This window comes from Microchirus variegatus (assembly GCF_963457635.1).
Source record: "Microchirus variegatus genome assembly, chromosome: 1".
Taxonomy (NCBI): domain Eukaryota; kingdom Metazoa; phylum Chordata; class Actinopteri; order Pleuronectiformes; family Soleidae; genus Microchirus; species Microchirus variegatus.
Window position 1 is genome coordinate 4,536,757 of NC_139802.1, and position 17,901 is coordinate 4,554,657.

The 17,901-nt window shown below is 40.1% G+C and overlaps 2 protein-coding genes across 2 annotated transcripts in view; both read left to right on the plus strand.

The window, feature by feature from the left end:
- The window catches only part of atp8b2 (ATPase phospholipid transporting 8B2), a gene marked incomplete at both ends in the record, with an annotated part of 29,929 nt that extends 27,850 nt beyond the window's left edge, over positions 1-2,079 (plus strand). The window contains 2 exons of the mRNA XM_083895248.1: positions 1,276-1,884; positions 1,981-2,079. Of these exons, the coding sequence (XP_083751374.1) occupies positions 1,276-1,884; positions 1,981-2,079 (708 nt within the window). The remainder of the gene's footprint in view (positions 1-1,275; positions 1,885-1,980) is intronic.
- Positions 2,080-5,142: 3,063 nt separating this feature from the next.
- On the plus strand, positions 5,143-15,127 carry il6r (interleukin 6 receptor; the record flags this gene model as incomplete). Its single annotated transcript, XM_083895259.1, has 10 exons — positions 5,143-5,227; positions 6,184-6,777; positions 7,657-7,780; positions 8,594-8,772; positions 10,675-10,844; positions 10,936-11,083; positions 13,463-13,497; positions 13,587-13,638; positions 14,665-14,767; positions 14,873-15,127. The coding sequence occupies 10 exons, from the start codon at positions 5,143-5,145 to the stop codon at positions 15,117-15,119; spliced, it is 1,737 nt and encodes a 578-aa protein (XP_083751385.1). The 3' UTR covers positions 15,120-15,127.
- Positions 15,128-17,901: the final 2,774 nt, after the last annotated feature.

The following is a 17,901-nucleotide window of genomic DNA, read 5'->3' on the forward strand; positions in this document are numbered from 1 at the left end:
TTATTTATTGCTTTTGCAATAATTTAATTTATTGTGTTCTAGTGTTAAGTATTCTTTAAAAAATAAAAGTTTATTTCTCTTTGAAAAGGTGTACCTGCATTATTATACCATTATCATTGTATTAGATGAAAATTATCTCAGAGCAAAAATATTATCGATTATCGCAATCATTTCTGAGACAATTTATCGTCCAGCAAAATTTGTTATCGTGACAGGCCTACACAGCGCTGCCTCAGATCGACACGTGCCAGGGAGAAAATGACTTTCTTACCAACGGATAGATGGAGGTCGTCTGACACAAAGGCTCCCAAAGTGTTTTGCGGTGTTATGCTAAACACTTTGGCACAGGTGTGCCTAATGGTTTCATCCAAGGCTAAACTAAGCTAAGCAGAGACAGATCAGATGGTTCTGGAGTTTTTTATCAGGGTTCCCGTTGGTCCTTGCAATCCTTGAAAGTTCACCCTAAAGTTCACCCTAATTAGACATGGGTCATTGAAGTTGATATTTAGGTAAATGTCTCCTGTCACTAACGTGCCCTTGTTTGTTATGACGCCATCTGCTGTGTCATGTTCCGTGCATTGCTTGATGTACAGTTCGTAGACCAGGCCTACGCAGAACGAACGTCGAGTTGTTATTACTAGCGGTGTTGTGTCTCACCAGTCCTTGAATTTGAGGGACTTGGTCCTCGAAAGGTTTTTGAATCACATTTTTTTTACCAACTGTTTACCATATGTAAATAATTATTAATGTTTATTTAAATACACTTATTACTATACGGAACCTTCCCCATTATTACTATATATACTGAATGTATTTGAGTTTAATCTTATACATCTGCAGCGGTCTGCAGACGTGACCTTGTTGACTTCCCGTCCATCCAGCCTAGATCCTTTGCACGCCACCATGCAGAGCATACCGTACTGGTGTATATTGTGGGCTGCCCTTAAACCTCTATGGCTCCTTGTTGGAGGGTCATCTTCTCAAAGTGACATCTTTTTGTAGGGTGCAGCACGCTACAAAAAGATGTCGCTTCTCGTGTTTCGATTGGCTCGAGCTTAACATCCAATCGCGCACGGACAACGGCGCAGTTTCGACTTGCTGAAAATGAGCTGATGCCTACAAGGGTCACACACCCTCATGTGTAACCTAGCAATTCCAAGGGGCCACTGCTGGTTTTGAAAGACCAATTGCCAACATGTCTCCCAGGCCTAAGAAATAACAACCAAGGAAGACAGTACTGATGCTCCCCATCCTTTTCATTTGTCCGTACTCCAGGTACGCTACACTCAGTTGGTGCGGCAGAAGAAGCGAAAGCCAATTGGTCGCAGTGTGGGAGATGCCTGGCGCGGCGCGGGCAGCGTGTCAGAGGGTCGTCTGGGTGCTCGGGGTGGTTCCAGGAGGTCGGGCTATGCCTTCGCCCACCAGGAGGGCTTCGGAGAGCTGATCACCTCAGGAAAGAACATGAGGCTCTCGTCTATGGCACTGGCCACCTTTGCCTCCAGACACAGCTCCAGCTGGATCGACACACTCCGCAGGAAGAAGCCCGCTCATGCGCACACTCCGCCCAGCACCTCAGGGGAGTGCAGTCCAGCGCCCAGTTGTGTCTCTGGGTCAGCTCCTCCACTTTCAAACTCCTCTTCCGTTCTGGGCGGCTCACAGGATACGCCCATCGAGGAGGAAACAGGCACGGCAGCAACCCAGCACACTCAGTCCGTTCCTACTTCATCCACTCATTCATCAGAATTTTTAACACCTGACTCAGAACCAGCAGCGCCTCAGGGTCAGGGTCAGGCCGTGAGCTCTGGCGTCTTAAGCTCCTCACCATTGAGATGCCATGGAGGAGACTCACCTGGAGGCTGGATGCTCACTCTCAGTGCAGTGCAGGTGAGCTGCTCCGGTTCATGTTGCAATCCACAGTTGAAATAATAATAAAAAAAAAAAACAATCATACTTACTTACAATAAAATATCTCTTTTGCAGGAAGCTCTGTTTGGTTGGAAGAGTATTTCAGCTCGCACCACTGCATCAAGTAGCCAGGGCCTACCCTCTGTCGCCAAGGAAACCAGCCACGTTGACTAAAGCGTTCCTAATAAATGGAGGAGCGACTTGTTTTCTAATGTCCATCAGAGTTTTTGCACAAACGTACAGGATAATGCTCTCTGCTGAGCACACGGACGCAGCATTGTCCAAGGTTTCCCAGCTGATATGCCTCAAAATAAATCATTTGAATGGACTATTGGGATTTAATGGCGATATTTTGTCCACGTTCCCACGATGTGCAGGTACTGATAGAACACCCTGTGATACCTTATAAGGTAACGTATTATGGTGTTTCCTTTTTTAGACAAGTATTTGTCTCCTTCACAGTAAAAAAAATTCTAATTCAGCAGTGACTTGAATAAGTCCTTTAACGTTCAGCCAGTGAAGTGCAGACGTTGCTACCGTGTGTTTTGTGTCTCTGCCTTCACTATAGTTCTCAGTGAGAACGGTGCCTTCATTTGCACGACTTTGCAAGACTCTTGCGAGACTTTTGTTTTTGCGTTTCTCTCATTGATTTACCTTCCTATTTATTTGCCCTCTCCGCCTCGTGGTTTTCTTTGTTGCATCATATTGATGTGTTTTAGTTGTAAGTGCTTAGTTTTTTTTTCCAGCTAGTTGCAAGCTAGGCCTTTTTTGGTGTGGCCCAGATCATGTTTTTGTACATCTAATGTAATGGTCCGAGTTGAGTCTGACTTGGGTCTGACCACAGTGCAAAGAGCTCAATCATACATTTGTATATACATTCGTACTTTTAGTGAACAGTAACGCAGACACATACTGTATACATAATCCTCAGAAAAGTCTTATTTTTTAAAATGTATATTTGATTTCAACGCAGAAAAAATGTTAAGGAATTTTCAAAATTGTAGGCTTTTTATGCTCTCATCAAATACAGAGGCCTGACTGAGAGTGGGGGTGACATCAGATATATGTGGGGGGAATTATGCAAATCTGCTCTCATCAGAAACAGAATCAGAATGAGCACATGGGTCTGAAAAACAAGTGTGGAAATGAATGTACTGTAACGTCTTTGGCCCCCATGAGCTGTCAAAACGTGGGAAAGGTGATCAATAAAAGCTCTTCTTTTCACACCAGAGAAGCAAAACTGTGTCCATGCAAATGTCAATAAATATAGCAAGTGGAGTGTGGCGAAATGTGTGGTGAGGTAACGCGAAGAGGAACTCGACAGCATGAGAATGTTTTTTGGCGTTTAACCACAACAAGTGTTCCGTGATGCTCTTTGTGGTCGGAGCAGAAACGACTTTTAAATCCACTGCTTTATCTTGGGGACGCAGCCGCCACTTTCTATAGGCTGAGGTGAAAATGTAAACAGAGAGTCGAGTTATTATGTCACGCAGGAGGGAGTCATTTGCAAATCAAGAGGGAAGCTTTGACGAGGTGTGACTCACATGAAGTTGGTAAGAGGTGCTCCCCTGGTAAAGGAAAACTTAAAGCACGCTCTTTTAAACACTTAAAGTGTCTTAAAGAGGAAACAAATGAAACAAATGTTTCTTTAAAAAAAGACTACAAAGATATAACAGCAATAAAAAGTTACATAAAAGGTGTAGAGGTCTCATCTCAGTAAAAGGACAACATACACTGGTTACATCCTTTAGAAAGAGGAAATCATTTGTATTCAAACATGACATAAAGCATGACTTTTCTAATGCAGACTTTTGAAAAGCGGGTGAAAGCTTGATGTTAGTTTAGCTTTAAAACAAAGCGAGAAGGAGAATAAAACAATTCCGAAAGTGTAGCTTCCTGCGTGTCACAAACTGAGTGGACCTTGCACAGAGGAAAGGATGTGTGTAAATATTGTGTCTCTGTGCATATGGTGAAAGAAGAATATCAAGCGTTCATTAGGTAGGATAATTATTATTATTTTTTTTTAATCACCGTAATAGGAAGTGACATCAGATTTTTTTTTTGAAATCTCGAGTTTCAAAGTCGAGATCTTGCGTTTCCCAAAAAAATATGAAAAAAAAGAAATAGAGAAAAAAAAAAATTTCTCAAAAATTGAGAAAAATTTTTTTTTTGCAGACTCGAGATCTCGACTTTGAAAGTGTTTTGATTAAAACCACAAATTTTTTTTCATCATTTTTTGGAAACTCGACTTTGAAAAAAAAAAAATGTAGAAAAAAAAATTTTCTCAAGAATTTAGAAAAAAAATTTTTTTTGAGACTCGAGATCTCGACTTTGAAAGTGTTTTGAAAAAAACAACATTTTTTTCATAATTTTTTGGAAACTCGACTTTGAAAAAAAAAAAATGTAGAAAAAAAAATTTTCTCAAGAATTTAGAAAAAAAAATTTTTTCTCAAGAATTTAGAAAAAAATTTTTTTTGAGACTCGAGATCTCGACTTTGAAAGTGTTTTGAAAAAAACAACAACATTTTTTTCATCATTTTTTGGAAACTCCACTTTGAAACTCGAGATTTCAATGTTTTCCTCATGTCACGTCGGGGGATCAGTACAGATACAATAATGAATCAGTGGATTATAAAATGTCTGCTTCACCATTATGACAATTTTAAAAAGTATATATATATAAGAAAGGGCACCATTGCATTATTTTTAATGGTTTATGTGACTATAACTTAGGAAATAATTGAATAAAATTGAATTGAATTGAACATTTTTACTATTTTTACAACAATGTTTAATAGCTTTTCTTATTCCAATTGATAGGCTACACATCCTATATATAATTGGTCCAGTTTATTTAATGATCAACAGTAAAACAAAGCACAGTGTTTTAAAATGACTCGCGCACTTGCTGACTGTGGCATATTAAAAATAATATTCTAATTGCAGGACTACATTACAGCAGCTCTGTGGGGCTTGTTTTGAACCCTGAAGAGGATTTCCTCTGCGTAACGGCGCTGCGCTGCGCAAAGGGAGAGTTGGGATTTCACAATAACAGCAAAGTTCACTGAGCAGAGGAACCAGCTGTCCGTGTGTGGCGGGTGGAGGACAGACTGTGCCATGACTGTGAGTTAAGCTGTAGGTTTGGCTGAAGTTTGAAGTCTGTGTCACTGTGTCACTCCATCAACACAGTGTCCGTGCGGTGGAGCGCGCGCGTATGTGACGGATTGGTGCGCAAAAATGCTGATGCTTCTTCTTCCTTTACTGACAGTCGTGTGCGCCGCACAGGTTCACAACTTTTTCGACGCAACCTGCCCCAAAAAAGGTAAGAACATCCACTCTATTTGTTTGTTTGTTTGTTTGTTTGTTTGTTCGACTGAATTTTGAATACGATAAATTAGTATTAAAACAAGGATTCAACAGAACCGTTTTCATTTCTTTTCACATCATGGTTTTTTGAGACGTCGAATTTTAATGTTTTCTGTCTTTGAATAATCAAAATTGTATCATATAATAATAATAATAATAATAATTATGATATTGTATTTTCAACATCTATTGTGTGTTTTCAATGTGCCATGTAATGATAAGAAGAATTGGAATAAGAAAGAATGTTTGTTGGGATAAAACTGTAGGAGTGGATATTATGCTTTGAAGTCAAATCCTTTGCTTTAGATATAAAAATGTGAACTTAAATGAATCTTTTCTTTGACCAGGATCAGGCAATAAATACATTTTTTATTAAAATACATTTTTTAAAGCATGAAAATAGATTCCAGTTGGAAACGACAAGTAGAAAGCAAACATTGGGAAGGGGGAAAAGTGTGTTTGAACCATATGAAGACTTCACTTTAAGCTCAAGATACAAAAATCCATGAGTTTTCGGGTATGTTCAGGCCTTTAAATAAGCGATTTACTTTTGGGAAAAATAATAATAAGAAGAATAATAAGAATAACTCCTTCAGTTTCAATAGGTTTCTTGCACAGTCGTGCTCGAACCCTAACTAGCCGAGCACATAGATAATCAGTGGAACATCTGAACATTTTAAGCAATACAGGGACATTAAAATACAGAACAGAAAAAGAAAGAGTACAAACTTGATAAAAGAGGAAGTTCAGAAGCAGCGTGTCATTTTGGTTATGCAATGTTGCATCTTTCCTGTCCTGTGTCCTGTCAACCGAGACTCGCACTCAAAGAAAAAAAAAAAAAAAAGAGCATAAAATCATGAAACAAGGATTGTGTTACTTCAGAATGATGGGTTTTTTTGTGTGTTTTTACAGACCCCCCGGCTGGTGTGCTGGTGTTATCACCGGGCAGTAACCTGGTTCTCACTTGCAAAGGTCATGTCATGGTGGACGGAGTAAAGGTCAATGTTGAAAACGACTCAATCGCCACCGGGAAAGAGAGCTCGTCAGTTACATCCACGGCCTCTGGAAACGCGATAAACAAACGACAGGTCGCGTACGGTTCTGAAAAAGAAAGATTTCACACGAACCCTGCGGCGGAAAACACAAGTCTCAGATTGACAGAAACGGCACACACGGCTTCTCCCGCCGCTCACACGGTCCGGCCGACCAGTGCAGGCAGACTCCTGAAGAGCGAGTCCGACTGGGAGGTAGATGATTATGAGGAGGAGGACGAGGAGGAGGAAGAATTGGGCGAAGGGGGGAGAGTAACAAGAGGTATCAAATCGAAGCTTCAGTGGAAGTGGAACAGGAAGACGGTGGAGACGGGAGGCAGGAACTGGAGTGAAATCACGCTCGAGAGAAGAGGCCCTTCACTGTCTCTGTCAGCAGTGAGAGAGTCAGACACTGGGAGATACTCCTGTCACCACAAAGGCAGAGAGAGGTTCTCCCTGAAGGTGCTTGTTTCAGGTCAGTCACGCTCATCACATGTGAGACAAACACACATTTCCTTCATTTCTTTTACTGCAACATAAAGCAGATAACAATCCAATACCATTAAGGCCATTAAAACTCTAGCAGAGGTTTGTCAGAGCGTTGCCATTGTGCTGTTGCCGTGAGAAATGTTAAATAAAGCAACATAAAAGGTAAAAAGATGAAAATGACTTCATTTTACCTTCAATTCCTTTTACATTCTTCAAGGTATTAACGTTAACATTTTACATAACTTCACGTAGGACGTTTCTATATGTAAATGTAAGCACCGTGACAGTAGTAATGCAATTTAGAAAATGTACTCTTGTACTCTTGATACTCAAGTACTTTTAAAAACAAGTACTTCAGTACTTTTACTTAAGTAGACATCTGACTGTAGTATTTTTACTTGTACTTGAGTAAAATTAAGCAAGGGGTATCTGTACTTTTACTCAAGTAATGAAGCTGTGTACTCTGTCCACCTCTGACAGTATGTAGAAGCGCTTTCACCTAAATGATGTGTGTAATGGTAAAATATTATTATTATTATTATTAGTTAGAGTTTATTATTAGAAATTAGTTTTTCAAACAATTGTTTTTTCGAGATTGGAGAGTTTTCTGAATTTTGGATAATAACTCAGTGGAAACAAAATTCAGTATTTCTGAATATGTATGTCTGAGTTACTGTATAGTTTGGTTGAAATCTGTATCTTGATCTGTGCTAACACTGTGGGACACTGAGCTGCCTTGAGGGAGCTTTGCACTCTGAGTGCTTATTTAATGACTGTTTAGTCGGCAACATTAACAAAAAAAGATTTAGTTTCAGCCTTAAGACGAACAAATGATTGACTGAACGAACACGGTCTCATCTGTCAGACCCTCCTGAGCGACCCTCTCTGTCCTGCTACAAGAAAACACCAACCAGTAAGATCCGCTGTGAGTGGAAGCCTCAGCGACCCGTGACCAGACAGATGAGCTCTTACCTCATGCTGAAGAAAAGGTAATAATAATAATAACATGCTCTGACTGAATATTATATAATCTGAGTCTTAATACTTAATACCATCAGGTAATTTATAACACCATATTCTGAGGGACACTGTCAAGTTTGGTCACTAGGGGGCAAAAGGTCAAGTGAGAAGAAGTCGTCGAAATAATAATAAGTATGGTGATATTTCTCATCATTTCAAAATAAAAGTGTTTGTTTTGCTATGGAATGATAAATAGTGTATATTATATAAATAGATAACATACAAAAATAACTCATAACTTCATATTAAGTGGCAGGCCGCATGAAATTGATTGGGGGGCCGTATGTGGCCCGTGGGCCGCCAGTTTGAGACCTCTGTACCTACATCTACAGAGGTGACCATTTCAGCGTGTTATTACATTAGTATTAACTCTAATCTTGAGTTTAAAGTGTATAAATGGAACATACGCAAAATGTGTTTCTCACAGAATCAGAAGGTCAAGAAGTTTTTAATAAACACATTAGAATTCGTGAGCCATTTCTAAGCCAGAAACATGTTGTTTTTTTTTGTTTACTGTACTCTTGTTTCTTGATAGAATAACACAATTCCAGCATTAGCGGATTTTATTGGAAAATTCATTTAAAAATATGTTTTATCCTTCAAGAGAACATGTCTGAAATGCTTAAATGTGCCAGTTGAAAGACAGGAAAGGTGAGAGGTGTCTATTTAAGTGTATAGATATGTGATGAACCGTTCTGAAAGTTTCAGGAGCGATAACTGTCTTTGTATCATGACACGTCTCAGTGAGGGACTTTCCTCTCCGTCCTTTCACCCTCTCACAGCCCGACAGAGCCGTTCCATCAGTCGCGGTGCTCGTACTCGTCGCGGCTCGCCCGCTATTGGTGCGCCGAGGACCAGGACGAGGACAAGCTGCGGGCGCTGTACACGGCCTACCTGTGTGTTTCCAATATCAAAGGCAGAGTCGCCAGCCCCCTGCTGCCTTTCACACCTATGGAAATTGGTACATGTGCATGTCCATGATCAGAGCCGGACAGTAACGGAGTGCATTTACTTGAGTATGGTACTTAAAGGTGCATTAGGTAATAAATCTAAATCCACTGGGCATAAAACCCTCCTAATATGTCACAGAGACTCAGGAATAATGTTCATATAACAAACTGAACTCACCAACAACAACAGTACAGACAAAATATTTGCATTATTATGCATTATTAATAAACATCCTGTGTACGTTTTGGCATGTGGAGCCACCTACCGCCGTCTACCAATTATTGCAGTCAGTAGAGTCTCAGCTACCGCGCAACCAAGGGTTGCCAGTTACGTCAGAAAACGAAAACCTAAAAGACCTCGCTATTTTGAATTTGAACGTAGTAACCGTTTTTGTACTCATGACTTTACTCAAGCCCATTTGAGAGGCAAATATTATACTCTTTACTCACAATACCGAAACAATAGATGAAACAATGGATGATGAAGACGCAGCAGGTCCATCCCGAAGAATGTTCCAACCCGTGGCCCCACCTCGCCAGAATATTTCAATTTTCTGAACACATTAATGATAGTGTTCGCTTCAAGTGTTTGCTGTGTTTACCTCAACTCGACTCAACTTTATTTATAGAGCGCTTTAAGCAGCCATAGCTGGGACCAAGTGTTTACCAAAACAAAACGTCATCACCGCCTACAAAAAAATCATCTTCCTACTTGCCGAAGGATGTCAAGGTACTGACATTGAAATAAAACGTCCTTACATTTCTAAGCAGAGGTGGAAAGTAACGAAATACATTTACTCAAGTTACTGTATGTAATACTTTTTTGTGTGTATTTTGTATTTTTTAAGTACAATTTAAAATCAGGATTTTGTATTTTACTTGAGTACGTATTGACTCAAGTATTGTACTTAGTTACTTTATAAATCCTATCCGTTACTGAGTAAAAATAAAAATCCAGCACAATGAAGACCTACAGGGGGAAAATATACACCAGAACCAGACGAACGATGATGTGTTTAGCACCAGCACTGGCGCGTGAACATAGAGGGCGCGCGCCAAAAGTGACGTAATATCCTGTGTCGCGCCGGCCGAGTGAGCTCCAAAATAGTTTTGGATTTCTGACCCCTTGTCATATTTCTACTACCCTCACACCCCACGCAAAGTAACTAAGTAACTTTTACTTAAAGTACATTTCAAATGAACTACTTTTTACTTCCACTTGAGTACATTTTCAGATGACTGCTTTTACTTCTACTTGAGTAATATTTCATCAAAGTATTGGTACTTTTACTTGAGTACAATATTTCAGTACTTTTTCCACCTCTGTTTCTAAGCCAGATTCTAGCTACAGAGAATTGCGCAAAATGATTGGCTAGCTGCGATAATGCAGCTTTTTACATTCTCGGTTACGTTTGAGGAGTCGATGCCACATGCACCTGCCAATTTGTCGGCTGTCGCTTGCAATATTTAGAAAATTTACTCTTGTGAAACAAGTACTTCAGTACTTTTACTTAAGTAGACATCTGACTGTAGTACTTTTAACTTGTACTTGAGTAAAATTTAACGGGACCGTACCTATGTTCCCCGGGTCCTATGTTCCCCGCTTTGTATGTGACCGGGGAACATAGGACCCTTTCTCTAACCCTAACCCTAACCCTACCCTTTTTCAAAAAAGGGTCCTATGTTCCCCTGTCACATACAAAGTGGGGAACATAGGACCTTTTTTGGAAAAACGGGGAACATAGGACCCGGGGAACATAGGTACGACCCCAAATTTAACAAGGGGCATCAGTACTTTTACTCAAGTAATGAAGCTGTGTACTCTGTCCGCCTCTCTGTCCATGATGTGAGTGTGCATTTGTAATGTGATGTTAAAAAGGCTGTGCTCACTCTTCCCCTCGCTGCCCTCACAGTGAAGCCAGACCCTCCGTCAGATGTGACAGTCACACAGGAGGAAGGACACGAGATGAGGATAAAGGTCGCATGGAATTTTCCGACCTCCTGGAAGCTTCAGGACAGGTTTTATAAGCTAATCTATGAGGTCAAATACAGGCTGCTCAAGTCGTCATTTACCCACGACCAGGTGTGTACCGTCAATTAAACACATTTCTGAACGCATGTGCTGTACGTATACATTTTTCGACGCGTGTTTTACTTTTCAATTGTTTATCCAGATAAAAAGCATTAAGGCAGATCTGCATTCGTTCACCATCACCGACGCAATTCCCGGTGCTCAGTACCTGATCTGGCTCAGAACTAAGGAAGAATACGAAGGTCAGTGGAGTGACTGGACTTCACCTCTCACTGTCAGCAGCTGGACAGGTAAACACACACATGCACACGTGAATTAACCATAGAGGTAACACTTTATAATAAGTACACACTATTAGCATTAGTTAATCATTAATAAATATTGAATTTATCATTTATAATGCATGAACACTCATTATAAACACAGTTCTAAATGTTTTACTCATGTGCTGAAGTGTTGACATGTACTGAGCGACTGCTGGACACACAGAGAGGTGGCTGCTTGAGTACAGCAGCTATTTGGACACTGTTCCTCAGCTGATGGGATGAGTAAAACATGTATAACTGTGTTTATAAACTACATACTAATGAGTATTCATGCGTTACTCATGATGAATTCAATATTTATTAATGCTGATAGTGTGTACTAAAGCAGGGGTCTCAAACTGGCGGCCCCAGGGGCCACATGCGGCCCCTCCACTTAATATCATGTTATTAAGACTTCACCCTCTTTTAAACACAGTGTGTAGCCGAGGTACAGCTGCCAGCGAGGTGTTAGACTATCATATGTTTGCTAGCAATGTTTTTATTACAGTAATAATAAGACAGTTTGTCATAATTATCCCATTAATAAATGTATCATATAAAACATTCAATTACATATATATAAATATGGTTGTCAGGGCCTGAGCCACGAATGGCAGTAGCCGTAACGGCTCCTGGTACGAATTTTAATTACAGTTGTCCACACTAAATTATTTATGTAATTTAAAATAAATGTCTATTTTTGATATTAATACATACAATTTTGCATCATAAATAGTATTATTAAGTATACGTGTGATATTGTGAACAGTTTTTCCCACTTTTTGTTCTCAAGGCCCGGCCCCCTCTTGACCACAATAGATGCACATTAGCCCCCAGGTCATTTGAGTTTGAGACGCCTGTACTAAAGTGATACCAAAATAGGGTTCAAATCAAGCTACTTAAAGCTGTAGTTCATCCCGTTTAAAATATGAACAGATATCTGTTATATTGAAATCAATGTCTAATGAATCAGCTCCGCACAACTCTCCATGTTTCTCTGTATAGCAAACAAAAAAATGCCAGTGAAAAAGTGCCAGAAGTGAATTCTACTGCTCGTTTGACTGGATAAATACTTCCTGTCCCCACCCACCACTGCACTGCTGCTGTATGCACACAAGCGCTCCCTCTGTCAGGTCTGATAGTATTGCTTGACAGAGTCTGTTTTCAGATGAACGATGCAGCGTACAGACATAGTGTTACGTAATTTAGATTCTCAAACACAAAACAGAGGTGGAAAAATAACCCTGTGTTTGGTGGAGAAAACTAATAAGACCGATTATTACAATCATGGATGTGTCAAAAATGAAGTGGACCTGTAAATCCTTCAACTTTTTTCGACAAGTAATCCAGTAATTCATTTTCCACCTGACACAGACAAAGGTTGCCGTGACAACCTGAGGGAGCAGGGCTCCTGTTTCCTCTCCGTGTGAATGGGTTTCCCGAAAGAGTCGTGCAAGTACATACAGACGTTTACCTCTTCCAGTTGTCTTTCCTCTCCTCTTTGAATTGACTTCCTGTGTTGAACAAATGTAGGAAATGTTTATTACATTTAAAAAAGAAAGTGACACGTGGCCTTGTTGGGATTGAAGTGAAAACTCGTTCTCTAAATAGTTTTTCCTCCTCATCTCCTTTTGTGTCATCTCTCTGTTCTCCTAATAAAGCAGCCAAAAGACAAAAATCATACTATTTAACAAAGAGAACGTCAGTAGAGAAGGTCTTCTCGTTACCAAAGCATTAATCAACCGGTGAATGTGAGTCCTCTGCTGGTTACTGCTTGCAAAACCATATTGCATATCGTATTTGATTTTTAAAGGCTTGTATATGTCATAATGTAAAGACAACATCATTTTTGGGATTATTGTTGATGTTATTAGTATTATATTATATTATTATTATGTTATTTCTGCCTCTGTTTGCTAACAAAAACAATATTATTTGAATTATGTGTCTTTCATATACGGACAGAGGGAGCATGTGTGTGTGTACAGCAGCAGAGCAGTGACGTCACACAGCTGAATGACTGTGATTTTTGAGCAGTGAAATCAACTTCAAGGTTGCTGTTGTCATGTGGAGTGTTAAAGGGAAATTCTGGTATTTTCTCGACCTGGGCAGTTCTCTAAAGGTTGTATAAAGGTTATGACAAAGTAACTGGGAACTTTGTTCTGGGAACCAAATGTGCAACCACAAACTAATGTTGAGTAATATTTACATACACACCCACATTTCTAAACATAGGGGCCCAGAGTCAAAAAATAATACCAGAATTCCCCCTTTAACTTTTCACCAGCGTCTACATGATAAATGACGTCTTTTTTCCTGACAATGATAACCTGTTATCTGTGTTTATGTTTGTTTCCTCTTTAGCTCCGAAGATCAGTGACGATCTGATGACCACGATGGTGAGCGTTTGAAGAGTCCGTCATTAAGAAAATCATTCACGCTCTCTTTCGTTTTTCCTGTGTAAACTCATACTGTCTCTAAACCACAGTTCCCAGAATCCATAGAGGAAGGGTCTGCAACAGACGACGACATGTCTGATGGTATGAACGCTCACAGTTAAAAAAAACAAAAAAAAAACATTTCTGTGTATGTGTGTGTGTGAGAGAGAAATGATAGGAGAAGAGAAACCCCTCTGCCCCACTGGGCTTTAACAGGAAACCATATCAATAATAATAATCGAGGCATAATAACGAAACAAACTACAGGAAACATGGCTCAGTGCACTTTAAGCTCACATAGAGTGGTCCTGTTGCACATATATGTGAGTTATGGAGGTCTACTTACATACCTTAACTTGTTTTTATGGTCAAAAACCTCCTAGTTGCTGTAAATGAGCCGATAAAAATCTCTCCTCACTGACGCTCTCCTCGGCCGCGCTGTTTCAGACTGAAATCTCACACCCAGAAGACAGACTGTGTTGTGATTGGCCAGCCAGCGTAGAGCCTTCCCAACTGTCTTGTGATTGGCCAATACCCGGAAGTGACATAATTAGCACACCAGCTCTCAGAAGCGCAGCTCCCCCCTCTGGAGCGGTGGATGCACTGCTACTCATTATCAAAACATTGTTTTAACAGTGTTTAAAAATAGCTTCTTCACGACTCCCCGCCGCAGTCCCTTTTATGACTTTGACCCGGAGTCAGACCCAGAGTCAGAAGACACTGTCGCTCGTGAAACACCTCCACAACGGACGTTATTCTTCTTCTGCGGTTCAATGTACGCAACCGAATGTGCCCGGACTAGTGCCCGGAGCAGGAGGATCTGCTGTTCAGGAAAAATGCTGTTTACGTAACCAGAAGGGTTTTTTTCAGAGATCTCGCTGAGCCCGAGATTACAATAAAACACAGCGTTCTCAGCAGTGGCTGAACTGTTTGTTTTGAACCTTCAGGGCTTCGTAAAACAAGGTAATGTCGCAGATACACACTAAAAAAAACAGCGTTAATCAGAACTTCCGGTCTAGGTCCGCTTTAACTCTCTCACTCTCTCTTTCACACAATCACATGTATAGTTTTTGTATGAACATTGTTGTGGACATTCTTTTTCACAGTGTCCAACTCTTGTCCTAACAGATCCCGGACATGGCGTTAGTGGAGTGGAGGTGTCGCACCACGTCCTGTGGATCTGTGGCTCATTTCTTCTCTTGTCAGTCATTTTGGCCGCGTTGATGTTCAGGTAGTGAGATTAGTTCACAAACTTCCCTGCACTCGACAAAAGTCAAAAAAACGTTTACACCATCGCGAATTTGCACCCTGAGTGAATTCTTTGTTTGAATTTCAGACTCAAAGACAGGTTCATACCTCGTGCCGTCCTCCAGTCTGGTGACTCGTGTCAACCTGCAGCTTCCACCCCATCGGCACCAGAGGGACGGGCCCTGGTGACCTTTACCCCGCCGTGTCACAAAGAGCCCCCACCTACTGAAACAGAAGAAGAGGAAGAAGAAAATGAGGAAGACGAAGAAAGAGAGGAGAGAACAGGAGCTATGCATTTCAACAACACAAGTTATTTCTGGATCCTGAGGGAGTAATGACACAAAAAGGGTCCAAAACATGCAAGAACGTTCTTTTTTTCTTCTTGTATGTTTGGATTATTATTCATTTTCTTTCACTTCAGAACGACTGTCTTTGTCGGGAAAAAGGAAACCGTACTGAGAATCCTTATGGTTCGTCGTGAACTATTGGAAACAAACTCAGGGACAACTTGTAAAATCTGCTTCTCTCTATCGCTCTAACTCTCTCTCATCATTCCCAGAGAGTGGAAACGGAGCCACGGGTGATTTTCAGATAAAAATGTATATCTTGAAATAGCAGTAAAACAAAAAAACAACAATCAGAAACATGACACGAGGCACACATTTGCATTTGTTGTGATCTGTCTTTATAAAGTGAGTCCCTTTATATAAAATATATCAAACACTCTATCTCATACATAAAATACCTCTGAAAATACTTGTATGTATGTGTTTTGTCTGAACTATTCTTTCTCCTGTGTCCTAACTGAAAATGTGTTGATAAACAACGACACTTGGATGCAGCTGTGAAGTTCTGCCATCTGCCTGCCTCAGTATTTACTTATGTCATGAGTTATATCACTCACACTCTGTCCTAAGTTAGCAAAAATACTTCACTGTGTTTAATTTGTATTACCCTACTATTGTATATTGTTTTACTCGCTTATGTTGCTTGTTGTATTGTTGATGTATCTATGAGGTGACCTTCAGTATCCTGCAAAGCTCAGGTAAATAATTATAATAATAATTATAATAAAATGTATTAGATCAACACTTCAGCTGCCCTAAATGAACAGTATTGAGAATTTTAAAAACATTTTGGTTTATGTTTTTGTAATGATTAATATGCCAATTTGTAGAAGCTCTTTAACTGAATTGATTATATATTTTTAATGCTAAAATATAATTATTATTGTTATTCATGAACTTTCAATTTTAAAGGTGGCTCAAATTTATGTGTCAAAAGGTAAAACCAGTTTGTTATTTGCCAAACAAATAGCAATAACATTTTTTAGATCCAAACAAGTGTCAGGTGGTCTAATAATGTATTAAGCACTGTATATGTGTTTATATTTTAAATAGGGATTCATTGTTTATAAATGGCTGTTTTACCCATTCAAAAATAATGTTGTTGATGTTACAGAAACGACAGTAAAAGAAATATTTGGACATTATTGCACAAACTTACTATTTTATTACTTTTCCTAATGTGAATTGGGTCATAAAAACAACACACTTGGGGAAACTCTGGTGTTTGCTGCCCTCTAGCGGAAGTAGCTGTGACTCGCCTGTGCCCGTTGCTATAGAAACGGTTGCTGCCAAGCCCTTCGAAAGCACGGTGTCAGTGGCAGGTGTCCGCTCGGTGTTCACAGCCGTGTTCAGTGCAACATTTGTGGGTAACAATGGCAGGAAAAGACGGCGAGTACAAACTGGACCTCGGTGTTCTGAGTCGTGAGCAGCAGGAGATGCTGCGACGCTTCAAGGTGTAAAACAGCAAGTTTACCGCAGCTGCAGTGGTTTTTACGACACACCGTGTGTGGAAGTTTAGTCTCAAAGTTTGATACAATGTCAATTCCTTTGATTCCAGATCAAGACGAGAATCGCCAACGAGTCATATCTGATGTCGCACCCAGAGGTGGATGTGATGGTTGGAGACTTTGTCAGGTGAGTTGACTTTCACTGTCAGGGGGTCAGAGGTCAACACAGCAGTGCATAAGTTAGCAGGAGGTTTGATATTTGCTGGATATTTGTTTTCGAAAGACATTTTCCCATTCTGATTGCTGTAGTAGTTGCCAATGGTAGACAGCTACTTACTACAGGTGAAGTTTTGTTGATATTTGCCATTATTGTGAAACAGTATGAAATTAAATATTTAAAAAATTCACCAAAAATCAACAAAAATATATTTTCCCATTTTGATTGCTGTAGTACTTGCCAATGGTAGACAGCTACTTACTACAGGTGACGTTTTGTTGATATTTGCCATTATTGTGAAACAGTATCAAATTAAATATTTAAAAAATTCACCAAAAATCAACAACAATATATTTTCTCATTCTGATTGCTTTAGTAGTTGCCAATGGTAGGCAGCTATTCAACGAAATAACATTGTTTGCCGTAGCCGATGGTAGGCGGCTACTTACTACAGGTGACGTTTTGTTGATATTTGCCATTATTGTGAAACAGCATGAAATTAAATATTTAAAATATTCACCAAAAATCAACAAATAGACATTTTCTCATTCTGATTGCTGTAGTAGTTGCCACAGCTATTCAACGAAATTACATTTCCATTGTCTGTTTGCCGTAGCCGGGTTGTCGCCAAATGGTAGGCTGCTACTTAAAGGGACAATGTGTAGTATTTATGGGTTTATATAACCCAAAATCCACTTTTTTTATACATATTATGTGCTCCTGCATTGTCTAGTCGCTGTATAATAATTGTTGTTTCATTTTTGTAGTGTTTCAAAAAGTCATGTAAAATAACATGGTCGCGGGCCGCGGTTGCATTGCCATGTTTCTACCGGAGCCTGTAAGGACAAACGCGAGAGAACAAATCAAGCGTCTCTTTACTTGTAGAGGAAGTCCCGCCTCCTCTCTCTCCGCTTCGTCTGCTACGGCCGCGGTAGCTCCGCCCTCTCCCTCGCCTCACGAACCTCATCTGCTGACACGGAGAAAGACGACGAGGACGACATTTGACCGGCTGAGGACACCGTAGCACTCAGGGAAGGGAGGGGGTGAGAAGAGGAGTAGTTCTTTGTTGTAAATTTCAGCCTCTCCTCTAGATGGCACTATAAAC